The 13269-nt window shown below is 36.9% G+C and overlaps 1 protein-coding gene across 4 annotated transcripts in view; it reads left to right on the forward strand.

Moving 5' to 3' along the window:
- Nucleotides 1–13269, forward strand: part of Heph (hephaestin) — a 119050-nt gene that overhangs the window by 69329 nt on the left and 36452 nt on the right. For 3 of the 4 annotated variants that reach the window (NM_010417.2, NM_001159628.1, NM_001159627.1), the window contains exons 14-16: nt 2746–2959; nt 4637–4776; nt 5530–5661. In NM_010417.2, coding sequence (NP_034547.2) covers nt 2746–2959; nt 4637–4776; nt 5530–5661 — 486 coding nt within the window. Of the gene's footprint in view, nt 1–2745; nt 2960–4636; nt 4777–5529; nt 6660–13269 lie in introns of those variants that run through there. The other variant, NM_181273.4, reaches the window with a different exon arrangement.

The following is a 13269-nucleotide window of genomic DNA, read 5'->3' on the forward strand; positions in this document are numbered from 1 at the left end:
GTACATAATGACTTCAAGGTCAGATTTGACTATATAAGGTGACTGGAGAGAGAGAGAGAGAGAGAGAGAGAGAGAGAGAGAGAGAGAGAGAGAGAAAGAAAGAAAGTGTTGAAGTACGTGAAGTACAATAGGCTAAGGGATGTTCAATATGATATAAGGTTATAGATTCTCTCTAAGATGTCTTGTGATATGTTGCCTAGCCTTCTGAGGTTTCTGTCTGCCATTGTAACATTTCCATTTCCAATTTATTTCAGTTTGAGTTTTCTTTAGTTATAATATTTCTTTGTTAAATTCTATTACTATCTCACGTATTGCTTTCAACTCTCCTCTGTGGCCTACATTAAATGATTCATTCATATCTTCTTAAGGTCCTTGAACATATTCATATTTGTTTTTTGTAGTCGTTGTCTTATGCTTCAGCTATTTTATATTTCTCAATGTATATTACAGTAAGGCTACTACTACAATATATACTAAAAGGTCTACGACAATATGCTTCTGGTGGAAGCATATTGTCTTGGTTGTTCATGTTTCAATTTTGTACTGAGATTGAGACATCTAGAGTTATGATGTTTGAGATGTTTCTTAGAGTCAATATCTGGTCTTATCCTTGTTGGGTAGGTGTTCCAGTCTTTGGTTGATGTTGGCCTCTCTAGGTCCTAGACAGTGGCAGTGGGTTCCCTGGGAAAAAAAGTGTTTCTGACGGTCAGTGGATGACACAAATTATGGTCTAGAAGGAACAACTAAGAGGGTTGCTGGATTTGCAACAAACGGTGTAGCTCCATGGGAATAGAGTGAAAGATTGATTTTTAAGGAAGTAGTGATAGGATTTTTGTGGGAATAGATACAAATCCTTTCTTTCAAGTTCTCATGAGCTAGTGAAAGTCACTAATTTTAAAGACAGAACACTTAAGTCTTTTACCATGCCATTGATGTATGGAGCACACAATAATGCAGAGTCCAAGAATATAGTGTCAGTGAGGTCCCAAACCATTAGGAAAGGGTTTTCTAAAAGAGACAACCTAAGAGTTGGGTCTTGGGGAATGAATGGGCTCTCAAAGATTTTGAGAGATAGAAGGAGATATAAATTTTGAAGAAGAGTGAAACATGAAATATATTTAATTGGCAGAATAATTGATTGTAGAAAATGGGCCTAGAGCCAGGCATGGTGGCACATGCCTTTAATCCTAGCACTCGGGAGGCAGAGGCAGGCAGATTTCTGAGTTCGAGGCCATCCTGGTCTACAAAGTGAGTTCTAGGACAGCCAGGGCTATACAGAGAAACCCTGTCTCGAAAAACCAAAAAAAAAAAAAAAAGAAAAAAAAAGAAAAAAAGAAAGAAAAAAAGAAAATGGGCCTAGATTTATAGTCTAGAGACAGTTAATTCCTAAGAGGCTTTGCAATTGATGAAATATTTGTAGTGGTAGGGCACACCGTGGACAGCAAGCTAAGGCAACAATGAAAATAATAATAAATCCGTTGATTAACATAATCTGAGCTGAAGTCTATGACATAAAAACCTGTGGCTAGAGACAGGCCCACAAATATCTATCTATATCACAGATATCCAAGATAGATATATGAATATTTCATAGTGGGAAACCTAGGATAACAACTTTCAAAGATCTGTTAGCTAAGGTGGGTGTGATGGCACACACCTTTAATCTCAGTGCTTAGGAGGTAGCAGCATGTGGATCTCTCTGAGTTTGAGGCCAACCTGGTAACCTGGTTTACAGGCTAGTTTCAGGACAGCTAATACTACACAGAGAAACCTTGTGTCAGAGAGAGAGAGAGAGAGAGAGAGAGAGAGAGAGAGAGAGAGAGAGAGAGAGAGAGAGAGAGAGAAGAGTTTGAGATAATGTAAGCATCCATGTAATCAGCCAGTAATAGATACCTTTAAAATATCTAAGTCTGTATGGTTTGTTTGTTATTAGTGTATTGGAGTATTTCATAAGAAAAAAGAGATTAACACTTTTTATCAAGTAATAATTATTAAGCTGGATTGTCTAGTTTTATTTACTGAACATTTATTATGTATATAAATGAATATATGTATTTGAATATAAATATATATGTATTTGAATACACACACATATAATTTCTTTCTGGATTAATTTCTATAGGCCATGTATTTGTATATAATAATATGGGTGATTGTGGTATGTATGTATGTGTGTATGTATGTATGTATGTATGGTATGACACACATATGGAAATCCAAGTATATCTTTTAGGAGTAGGGTATCCTGTGAACTATGATCTGTGAACTGTGGGTTCAAGGATTAAATTCAGTTTGCCAGACTCCTGGAGCAAAAACCATGACTTGATAATCAGTCTTGTCAGCCATATTATATTTGGTTGTAAAACAGCTGAACAAAGTAAGCAACATCATTCTTAATTTATTGAAGGTGGAATTGAAACATTCAGAAAATTAGAAACCCTTCCAAGCTTAGCTAATAAGTAACAACTAGGGCTACCTACCATCTTAGAATAGAGGTTTCTAAGGATTTGGCAAGCCTGGAGGAGTTCCTCATTTTCCTCTAAAACTTTAACTTTTTTTTTAACCCAGTAGCTTTGGAGTTGGACTTCTGTCCTCATTATTCTCAATAAGCTTGTAATGCAGTTTAATGTATATAAGAGTGTTTTCATAGACAATCTCTGCAGTATGGCTAGGAAAAGGGAAGCAATGCCCTCATGCTTCTGATGGGAATTCTTACTCAGATTTTGCTCTCTGATCATCTTTTAGGAATATTTGAAATCTACTGCCAAGCAGGCAGCCACCGAGAGGAAGGGATGCAGGCAATTTATAATGTCTCTCAGTGTTCTAGTCATCAAGACAGCCCACGCCAACACTACCAAGCTTCAAGAGTCTACTATATCATGGCAGAAGAGATAGAGTGGGATTACTGCCCTGATAGAAGCTGGGAACTGGAATGGCATAACACATCTGAGAAAGACAGGTAAGGCTTCAGAAAAGGAGTGATCACAGCTCATAAAATCATTTCATGGGTGAATTTCCTAAAACTAAAAGTAGGAGGCATTTTTATAACTTCACTGAGTATGATGAGAACTGAGATCAGAATGGAGGAATCCTGAATTTCAGTACTTTGTTTCTTCTATATTCATTATCATGGAGCTGAAGAAAAAGCCTTTGCTATATTCTTGACCTCTTAGCATTGCTTCCCTTCTAATTAGCTAAAACTTACCTGCACTAGGATTTAAAGTTCATAGCGATTTATTCAAGCAATGAAATGCCTTAAGGTCATTTATTAAGGTAAAGACTAAGCTGTGAAGCAGGAAAAGTCCAAAACAGAGTAGTATAAATAAGATACAATTTTATCTGTTATTTACATATGAACAATCCAGTTCTGGCAAGTGAACTATGCTGCCCTCAATTCCTACTTTCGTCTTTGGGATCACGATGCTCATTTTAGTTATGGCTATTCCCAGCTTTCAAGTACAGTAAGCAACATTGTCTGTAAGGATAGACTTTGAAGTTCTATATATCATTTTTTTCTCATGCCATATCTCCTAAGCTTTTCACATGAGTATGTGTAACTATAAATAAACATAGACAATGTAACATCTATGTGAACATCCACATGTCCCAATAAAACCTAGGTGATTTATTTATTTATTTATTGGGTTTCTTTTTGTTATTGGGTTTTTTGTTTTTTTTTTTTCGAGACAGGGTTTCTCTGTGTAGTCCTGGCTGTCCTGGAACTCACTCTGTAGATTAGGCTGGCATTGAACTTAGAAATCCGCCTGCCTCTGCTTCCCAAGTGCTGGGATTAAAGGCATGGGCCACCACTGCCCCGCCCTAGGTGATTCTATTACTAAAAAAGGGAAAAGAAAACACAAACTGAGGTATTATTAATATTATTAAAGTATTATTAAATTTAATATTATTAAAACTATTATTATTCATAATAGTTTTCTTTAGTTTGTGACTGTTTTTTGTCAATTCTTGACCTTTATAAGTTGATTGTTTATGTTGAAGTCTTCATGTGAACTTCCTGTGTGAGCTAAGAAATGTGAATTTCTTTTTGTCAGCCTTGATTTCATCTAGCATGCATCGCTGAAATTACATTACTAGAGAATAAGGAAGGGTAGGAACAGCAGGCTTCATTCTGTGTCCTGTCTTCCCTTCTGTACTGTCTCTGTACATAATCCTGTCAACTCTGGACTAGTGATTGTATATCTGAGACTCACCTATTGGAATGTTTACTGTCAACTGTTAAGTAGCCGATAATGAGAAATCTGTAAGTTTCTGTATCTTCCCACTTTTGATCTCCAATGGCAACTATTGATGCTAAACTGAAACTTTGTGCCTCATCCTTTTGTTAAAATAATTTCAAATTTAAAGCTATTAAGGCTGTAATCAAAGTCACAAGTTTCTGGATCTTAGGTAAGTTATACTGGAAATAAACTGCAAATACCTATTGGGATGATGGAAATAATATACACAGGTTTAGGAACCTACTATTTTCAATTATGGTAATATAATTTGTCATTATAATGAATAGATCTATATTCTCTTTCATATTGGGCATGAGAATAGTTCTAACTTAATTTCCCCACATCTGAAAATAAAGGTTGAAGGTTAGATGCTAATAACAGTCTTTGGATTCCTCTAGCTATGGCCATGTTTTCCTGAGCAATAAAGATGGGCTCCTGGGTTCCAAATATAAGAAAGCTGTATTCAGGGAATACACTGATGGTACTTTCAGAATACCTCGGCCAAGGTCTGGACCAGAGGAGCACTTGGGAATCCTGGGTAAGGGAATTCAACTTATATCCTAGCATCTAAAGACTGGGTTGATTCTAGGGCATCTATGTCATATCATAGAGGTTTCCCCATCCCTAATTCTCAAAATTTTTATGTGAAATATTAAGAGTACCGTCCTATTTTATAAAATGGCCATGAATATAAATACTGAAAGAAAAGAGGGAAATAAGAATTCTGCTGTAACATGGAACAAAAATGTTTCAATTTTCTATACCTTTGATACTTGGCTCCTCTGAATGTAGTAATTTTATGATTCCAGAGGCAGGAAAATTTATGAATTTATGTATCCTTTTACAACAAATAAAAAACAAAATGATAAACAGAGGCACTATTGTTCCCATACATTAATTTAATCATGGCCATATGGTGTTTTTATACAATGGCTTTTATTTTTTTTTTCATCCTAGACCAGACAGGAACCACTTACCTCTGAAGAGATTACAGCTATTCTATGTGCTAAATATGGAAAAATTTCAACCCTTACTATCAACTATTCTGCAGAATTCAGATTCTTTAGAGCCTTTGGTTATTATGTAGAGAAAAATAGGGTGAGAAAATTGGAGATAATAGGAAGTCTATTTCTGTTCTTGAAGTATCCTCATGCTGTGGGTAGCAATACCAATTTTAAGACTTCTGAATCTGAAAACGGTACTAGGTACATTTTTTTTTAAAGTCTTGGGAAGATTAACTCCCATTTCACTACCCTACTAATGAATCCTGTGCTTCTTTTATATCTATCAGGTCCACTTATCAGAGGAGAGGTTGGTGATATCTTGACTGTAGTGTTCAAGAATAAGGCCAGTCGACCATATTCTATACATGCCCATGGAGTTCTAGAATCTAACACTGGCGGGCCACAGGCTGCTGAGCCTGGTGAGTTGGAGCACTTAATGAAGAGACAAAGGCTTTACAATCCTTTTACTTTAGTCTTCTGGTTTATTCCTTTCAACATATTACATTCTTGGGCTGGGCAGGTCACTTAATGAAAGGTAGAGGCAATTAACTGGTGAATTGGAGTTCTAGGAAGGTTTTCCTTTGTATTTTCAGTAGCTCATGTATTTCAGTTGATAATCCATCATGTACAAGATAATCTCATTTGATTCTTTTCCAAGTTCCTTAAAGTGTAAATTAGGTTGCTTATGTGTACTAATAAGTAACTTTTGATTACTATAAGGAAATACCAGAGATAGTCTACTTTACAAATAAGAGGTGTTTGGCTCACTGTTCTGTAATTATAAGGTCTGAGAACCACATTCAACAATGACCTTGAATTTTGAGACACTACAAACCATCATTTGATGAGACAGAAAATGAGTGTGTGTATGCTTGTCTAGTCTCCTCAGAAAGCTTTTCACAGTGTTCTAGCATAATAACTTCCCCAAGATCACATCTCTAAATGCTGTAGCTGGATAGAATTTGTACCATTTTATTACTTTACAATAGGATGTAAATCTCAACACCTGGGGTGTTATGTGATGGTCAAACCATACCTGAACTAAACATTTTTATCTTTCTTCCATTTAATGTTGGTATCTGTGGCTGTAAATGTGTCATTTGTAGTCTCTCATCAAGGTTATTTTTTTCATTGTAGGGTGTTATTTAGTTGTCTTTATACGTTTTTAAATTTTATTTTTAATTATTTTTTCAAATTCTTGCTATGTTTATATATTACATATAATACAGTGTTTTGTAAAGACAATGTCATGTAAGTATATACTGTACATTGAGCATATTTCCCTGCCTATATACCCTCACTCTTGCATTTTATCCTTCCACTCATTTGTTCTTCAGGACAGGTTTACTTATACTTTTAGGTCATATATACATACATGTTTTTATGCATCTCAATAAAATCTAAGTATGATTAAATGGATGAAAGTGTATGATATTTGTGTTTCTGACTTAATTTGATTAAAATGATTTTCTCCAGTTTCATGCATTTTCCTGAAAAATTACACAACCTTGTTCTTCCTTATGGCTGAAAAGGATTCCTTGTTTATATATGCCACACTTTATTTGTCTGTCCTTCAGTTAGAAACAGGTTAGTTCCATATCTTTGCTACTGAGAATAATGCTGTGATAAAACATTGATGCACAAGGATATTTGTGGTATGTTTGTTGACTTGGAGTTGTTTCAGTAAATACCCAGGAGAGATTTTCTTGAAGAACCCCATACTGATTTCCATAGCGACCAGACTACATTTCTTTGCTACCAGAAGTGTGTAAGGGTTCCTTTTCTGTTTTCTTAATGACTGCTTTCTGGGCCTGGGATGAGATGGGATATCACTGTAGTTATCATTTCTATGTCTTTGATCAGTAGTGAGTTTGAAGGGTTTTTATATGATTATTAGCTCTTTGTATTGCAGATGAGAACTGTTTACTAGTTCATTTATTAATTGAATTGTTTGATATCTTACAGTTTACTTTTCTAAATTCTTTTTTATATTCTAGATAATAGTCTTGTTAGATATTTAACTAACAGATTTTCTTCCATTCTATACTCTGTCTTTTCACTCATTAACTGGAAACTGTGCAGTGCTTTTGAATTGTATTAGGTCTTATTTGCCATTTGTCAGCATCATTTACCGAACAAAGGTAATCTAATTTTGGAAGTCCTTTCATATACCTATGCCTTGAGGTGTTTTCTATGCTATTCGGCTTAATGATTTCACCAGTTCAGGGTTAAGTCTTAGGTTAACTTGGGGTTGGCTTTTGGAGTGAATGCAAGTGCATATGGCTATCCAGTTTTACTAGCAATCTTTTTTGAAGAGGTTTCTCTAAAATGTATATTTTTGAAATTAATGTCAGATATCTGGTGGTTATTTCTACATGGGCTTATAGCTGTGTTCTCTATTCTATGGATTTGTGTTTCTGCTTTATGCTAGCACCATGCTATTTTTTTTATCTTTGTCTGTGCAGTTTAACATGAAACCAAGGATTATTCTTTGTGCTCAGGATTGCTTTGGCTATCCAAGGTGTTTATTTTTAGTATTTTGTATGTATGCTTTCACATGAATTTTAAAATTATTTTTAATTATGTGAAGTACACCATTGAAATTCTATGGGGATCATATTGTATTTGTAGATTACTCTGAGTACTATAACCAGTTGCACATTATTAATTTTTCCATAACTATGGGAGATATTTTCATCTCATAGTGTCTTGCTTTAATTCTTTCTTTAGTGTTTTAAAATTTTTAACATAGAGGTTTTTCACTTCTTCATTTGATTTGTTTGTTTGTTTGTTTTGTTTGAAAGAAAGCCTGTGTAGCCCTTATTGGCCTGGAATTTAGCATGTAAACCATGTTGGCTTCAAACTCAGAGAAATGCAACTACTTCTGCTTTTTTCGGTGATGGGAGGCAGGTATGGTTCCAGAGCATCAGAAACTTTTATCTATAAGTAGGAGGCAGAGAGAGAGAGAGAGAGAGAGAGAGAGAGAGAGAGAGAGAGAGAGAGAGAGAGTGCTAACTTGGTAAGGCATAGGCTTTTAAAGCCAGTTCCCAGTGATTCAATTCTTCCAACAAGTCCACACTTCCTAATCTTCTCAAATAGTTCCATCAGCTGGGGACCAAGTATTTGAATATATGAGCCTATGTGATCCATTCTCTTTCTCATTCAAACCTATCATAGTAGGCTACTGCTTCTTATATTTAATATCTTTTACTATGCTGAGATATGTTCCTTCTATTCCTAATCTCTTCAGAACTTTTATAATGCAGGGATGTTGTGCTTTGTCGAAAGTGATTTTGGTTTCTCCATCTATGGTAATTGAGAGTTTGGCTGGGTATAGTAGCCTGGGCTGGAATTTGTGATTTTTTTTTTCCATTTTTTATTAGGTATTTAGCTCATTTACATTTCCAATGCTATACCAAAAGTCCCCCATACTCACCCACCCCCAATCCCCTACCCACCCACTCACCCTTTTTGGCCCTGGCGTTCCCCTGTACTGGGGCATATAAAGTTTGCGTGTCCAATGGGCCTCTCTTTCCAGTGATGGCCGACTAGGCCATCTTTTGATACATATGCAGCTAGAGTCAAGAGCTGCGGGGTACTGGTTAGTTCATAATGTTTTTCCGCCTATAGAGTTGCAGATCCCTGTAGCTCCTTGGCTACTTTCTCTAGCTCCTGCATTGGGAGCCCTGTGACCCATCCATTAGCTGACTGTGAGCATCCACTTCTGTGTTTGCTAGGCCCCAGCATAGTCTCACAAGAGACAGCTACATCTGGGTCCTTTCGATAAAATCTTGCTAGTGTATGCAATGGTGTCAGCGTTTGGATGCTGATTATGGGGTGGATCCCTGGATATGGAAGTCTCTACATGGACCATCCTTTCATCTCAGCTCCAAACTTTGTCTCTGTAACTCCTTCCAAGGGTGTTTTGTTCCCATTTCTAAGGAGGGGCATAGTGTCCACACTTCAGTCTTCATTTTTCTTGAGTTTCATGTGTTTAGGAAATTGTATCTTATATCTTGGGTATCGTAGGTTTTGGGCTAATATCCACTTATCAGTGAGTACATATTGTGTGAGTTCCTTTGTGAATGTGTTACCTCAATCAGGATGATGCCCTCCAGGTCCATCCATTTGGCTAGGAATTTCATAAATTCATTCTTTTTAATAGCTGAGTAGTACTCCATTGTATAGATGTACCACATTTTCTGTATCCATTCCTCTGTTGAGGGGCATCTGGGTTCTTTCCAGCTTCTGGCTATTATTAATAAGGCTGCTATGAACATAGTGGAGCATGTGTCCTTCTTACCAGTTGGGGCATCTTCTGGATATATGCCCAGGAGAGGTATTGCTGAATCCTCCGGTAGTACTATGTCCAATTTTCTGAGGAACTGCCAGACTGATTTCCAGAGTGGTTGTACAAGCCTGCAATCCCACCAACAATGGAGGAGTGTTCCTCTTTCTCCACATCTTCGCCAGCATCTGCTGTCACCTGAGTTTTTGATCTTAGCCATTCTGACTGGTGTGAGGTGGAATCTCAGGGTTGTTTTGATTTGCATTTCCCTGATGATTAAGGATGTTGAACATTTTTTCAGGTGCTTCTCTGCCATTCGGTATTCCTCAGGTGAGATTTCTTTGTTCAATTCTGAGCCCCATTTTTTAATGGGGTTATTTGATTTTCTGAAGTCCACCTTCTTGAGTACTTTATATATGTTGGATATTAGTCCCCTATCTGATTTAGGATAGGTAAAGATCCTTTCCCAATCTGTTGGTGGTCTTTTTGTCTTATTGACGGTGTCTTTTGCCTTGCAGAAACTTTGGAGTTTCATTAGGTCCCATTTGTCAATTCTCGATCTTACAGCACAAGCCATTGCTGTTCTGTTCAGGAATTTTTCCCCTGTGCCCATATCTTCAAGGCTTTTCCCCACTTTCTCCTCTATAAGTTTCAGTGTCTCTGGTTTTATGTGAAGTTCCTTGATCCACTTAGATTTGACCTTAGTACAAGGAGATAAGTATGGATCGATTCGCATTCTTCTACATGATAACAACCAGTGGTGCCAGCACCATTTGTTGAAAATGCTGTCTTTCTTCCACTGGATGGTTTTAGCTCCCTTGTCGAAGATCAAGTGACCATAGGTGTGTGGGTTCATTTCTGGGTCTTCAATTCTATTCCATTGGTCTACTGGTCTGTCTCTATACCAGTACCATGCAGTTTTTATCACAATTGCTCTGTAGTAAAGCTTTAGGTCAGGCATGGTGATTCCACCAGAGGTTCTTTTATCCTTGAGAAGACGTTTTGCTATCCTAGGTTTTTTGTTATTCCAGATGAATTTGCAAATTGCTCCTTCTAATTCGTTGAAGAATTGAGTTGGAATTTTGATGGGGATTGCATTGAATCTGTAGATTGCTTTTGGCAAGATAGCCATTTTTACAATGTTGATCCTGCCAATCCATGAGCATGGGAGATCTTTCCATCTTCTGAGATCTTCTTTAATTTCTTTCTTCAGAGATTTGAAGTTTTTATCATATAGATCTTTCACTTCCTTAGTTAGAGTCACGCCAAGATATTTTATATTATTTGTGACTATTGAGAAGGGTGTTGTTTCCCTAATTTCTTTCTCAGCCTGTTTATTCTTTGTGTAGAGAAAGGCCATTGACTTGTTTGAGTTAATTTTATATCCAGCTACTTCACCAAAGCTGTTTATCAGGTTTAGGAGTTCTCTGGTGGAATTTTTAGGGTCACTTATATACACTATCATATCATCTGCAAAAAGTGATATTTTGACTTCCTCTTTTCCAATTTGTATCCCCTTGATCTCCTTTTGTTGTCGAATTGCTCTGGCTAATACTTCAAGTACTATGTTGAAAAGGTAGGGAGAAAGTGGGCAGCCTTGTCTAGTCCCTGATTTTAGTGGGATTGCTTCCAGCTTCTCTCCATTTACTTTGATGTTGGCTACAGGTTTGCTGTAGATTGCTTTTATTATGTATACGTATGGGCCTTGAATTCCTGATCTTTAAATCACTTTTATCATGAATGGGTGTTGGATCTTGTCAAATGCTTTTTCGGCATCTAACGAGATGATCATGTGGTTTTTGTCTTTGAGTTTGTTTATATAATGGATTACATTGATGGATTTTCATATATTAAACCATCCCTGCATCCCTGGAATAAAACCTACTTGGTCAGGATGGATGATTGCTTTAATGTGTTCTTGGATTCGGTTAGCGAGAATTTTATTAAGGATTTTTGCATCGATATTCATAAGAGAAATTGGTCTGAAGTTCTCTATCTTTGTTGGGTCTTTCTGTGGTTTAGGTATCAGAGTAATAGTGGCTTCATAAAATGAGTTGGGTAGAGTACCTTCTACTTCTATTTTGTGAAATAGTTTGTGCAGAACTGGAATTAGATCTTCTTTGAAGGTCTGATAGAACTCTGCACTAAACCCGTCTGGTCCTGGGCTTTTTTTTTGGCTGGGAGACTATTGATAACTGCTTCTATTTCTTTAGGTGATATGGGACTGTTTAGATGGTCAACTTGATCCTGATTCAACTTTGGTACCTGGTATCTGTCCAGAAATTTGTCCATTTCGTCCAGGTTTTCCAGTTTTGTTGAGTATAGCCTTTTGTAGAAGGATCTGATGGTGTTTTGGATTTCTTCAGGATCTGTTGTTATGTCTCCCTTTTCATTTCTGATTTTGTTAATTAGGATTTTGTCCCTGTGCCCTTTAGTGAGTCTAGCTAAGGGTTTATCTATCTTGTTGATTTTTTTCAAAGAACCAACTCCTCATTTGGTTAATTCTTTGAATAGTTCTTCTTGTTTCCACTTGGTTGATTTCACCCCTGAGTTTGATTATTTCCTGTCGTCTACTCCTCTTGGGTGAATTTGCTTCCGTTTTTTCTAGAGCTTTTAGATGTGTTGTCAAGCTGCTAGTATGTGCTCTCTCCTGTTTCTTCTGGGAGGCACTCAGAGCTATGAGTGTCCCTCTTAGAAATGCTTTCATTGTGTCCCATAGGTTTGGGTACGTTGTGGCTTCATTTTCATTAAACTCTAAAAAGTCTTTAATTTCTTTCTTTATTCCTTCCTTGACCAAGGTATCATTGAGAAGAGTGTTGTTCAGTTTCCATGTGAATGTTGGCTTTCCATTATTTATGTTGTTATTGAAGATCAGTCTTAGGCCATGGTGGTCTGATAGGATACATGGGGCGATTTCAATATTTTTGTATCTGTTGAGGCCTGTTTTGTGAGCAATTATATGGTCAGTTTTGGAGAAGGTCCCGTGAGGTGCTGAGAAGAAGGTATATCCTTTTGTTTTAGGATAAAATGCTCTGTAGATATCTGTCAGGTCCATTTGTTTCATAACTTCTGTTAGTTCCACTGTGTCCCTGTTTAGTTTCTGTTTCCACGATCTGTCCATTGATGAAAGTGGTGTGTTGAAGTCTCCCACTATTATTGTGTGAGGTGCAACGTGTGCTTTGAGCTTTACTAAAGTGTCTTTAATGAATGTGGCTGCCCTTGCATTTGGAGCGTAGATATTCAGAATTGAGAGTTCCTCTTGGAGGATTTTACCTTTGATGAGTATGAAGTGTCCCTCCTTGTCTTTTTTAATAACTTTGGGTTGGAAGTCGATTTTATCCGATATTAAAATGGCTACTCCAGCTTGTTTCTTCAGACCATTTGCTTGGAAAATTGTTTTCCAGCCTTTCACTCTGAGGTAGTGTCTGTCTTTTTCCCTGAGATGGGTTTCCTGTAAGCAGCAGAATGTTGGGTCCTGTTTGTGTAGCCACTCTGTTAGTCTATGTCTTTTTATTGGGGAGTTGAGACCATTGATATTAAGAGATATTAAGGAAAAGTAATTGTTGCTTCCTGTTGTTTTTGTTGTTAAAGTTGGCATTCTGTTCTTGTGGCTGTCCTCTTTTAGTTTAGTTGAGGAATTATCTTCTTGTTTTTTCTAGGGCTTGGTTCCTGTCCTTGTATTGGTTTTTTTCTGTTATTATCCTTTGAAGGGCTGGATTCGTGGAGAGATAATGGGTGA

This window comes from Mus musculus, chromosome X, assembly GCF_000001635.26.
Source record: "Mus musculus strain C57BL/6J chromosome X, GRCm38.p6 C57BL/6J".
Lineage (NCBI taxonomy): Eukaryota > Metazoa > Chordata > Mammalia > Rodentia > Muridae > Mus > Mus musculus.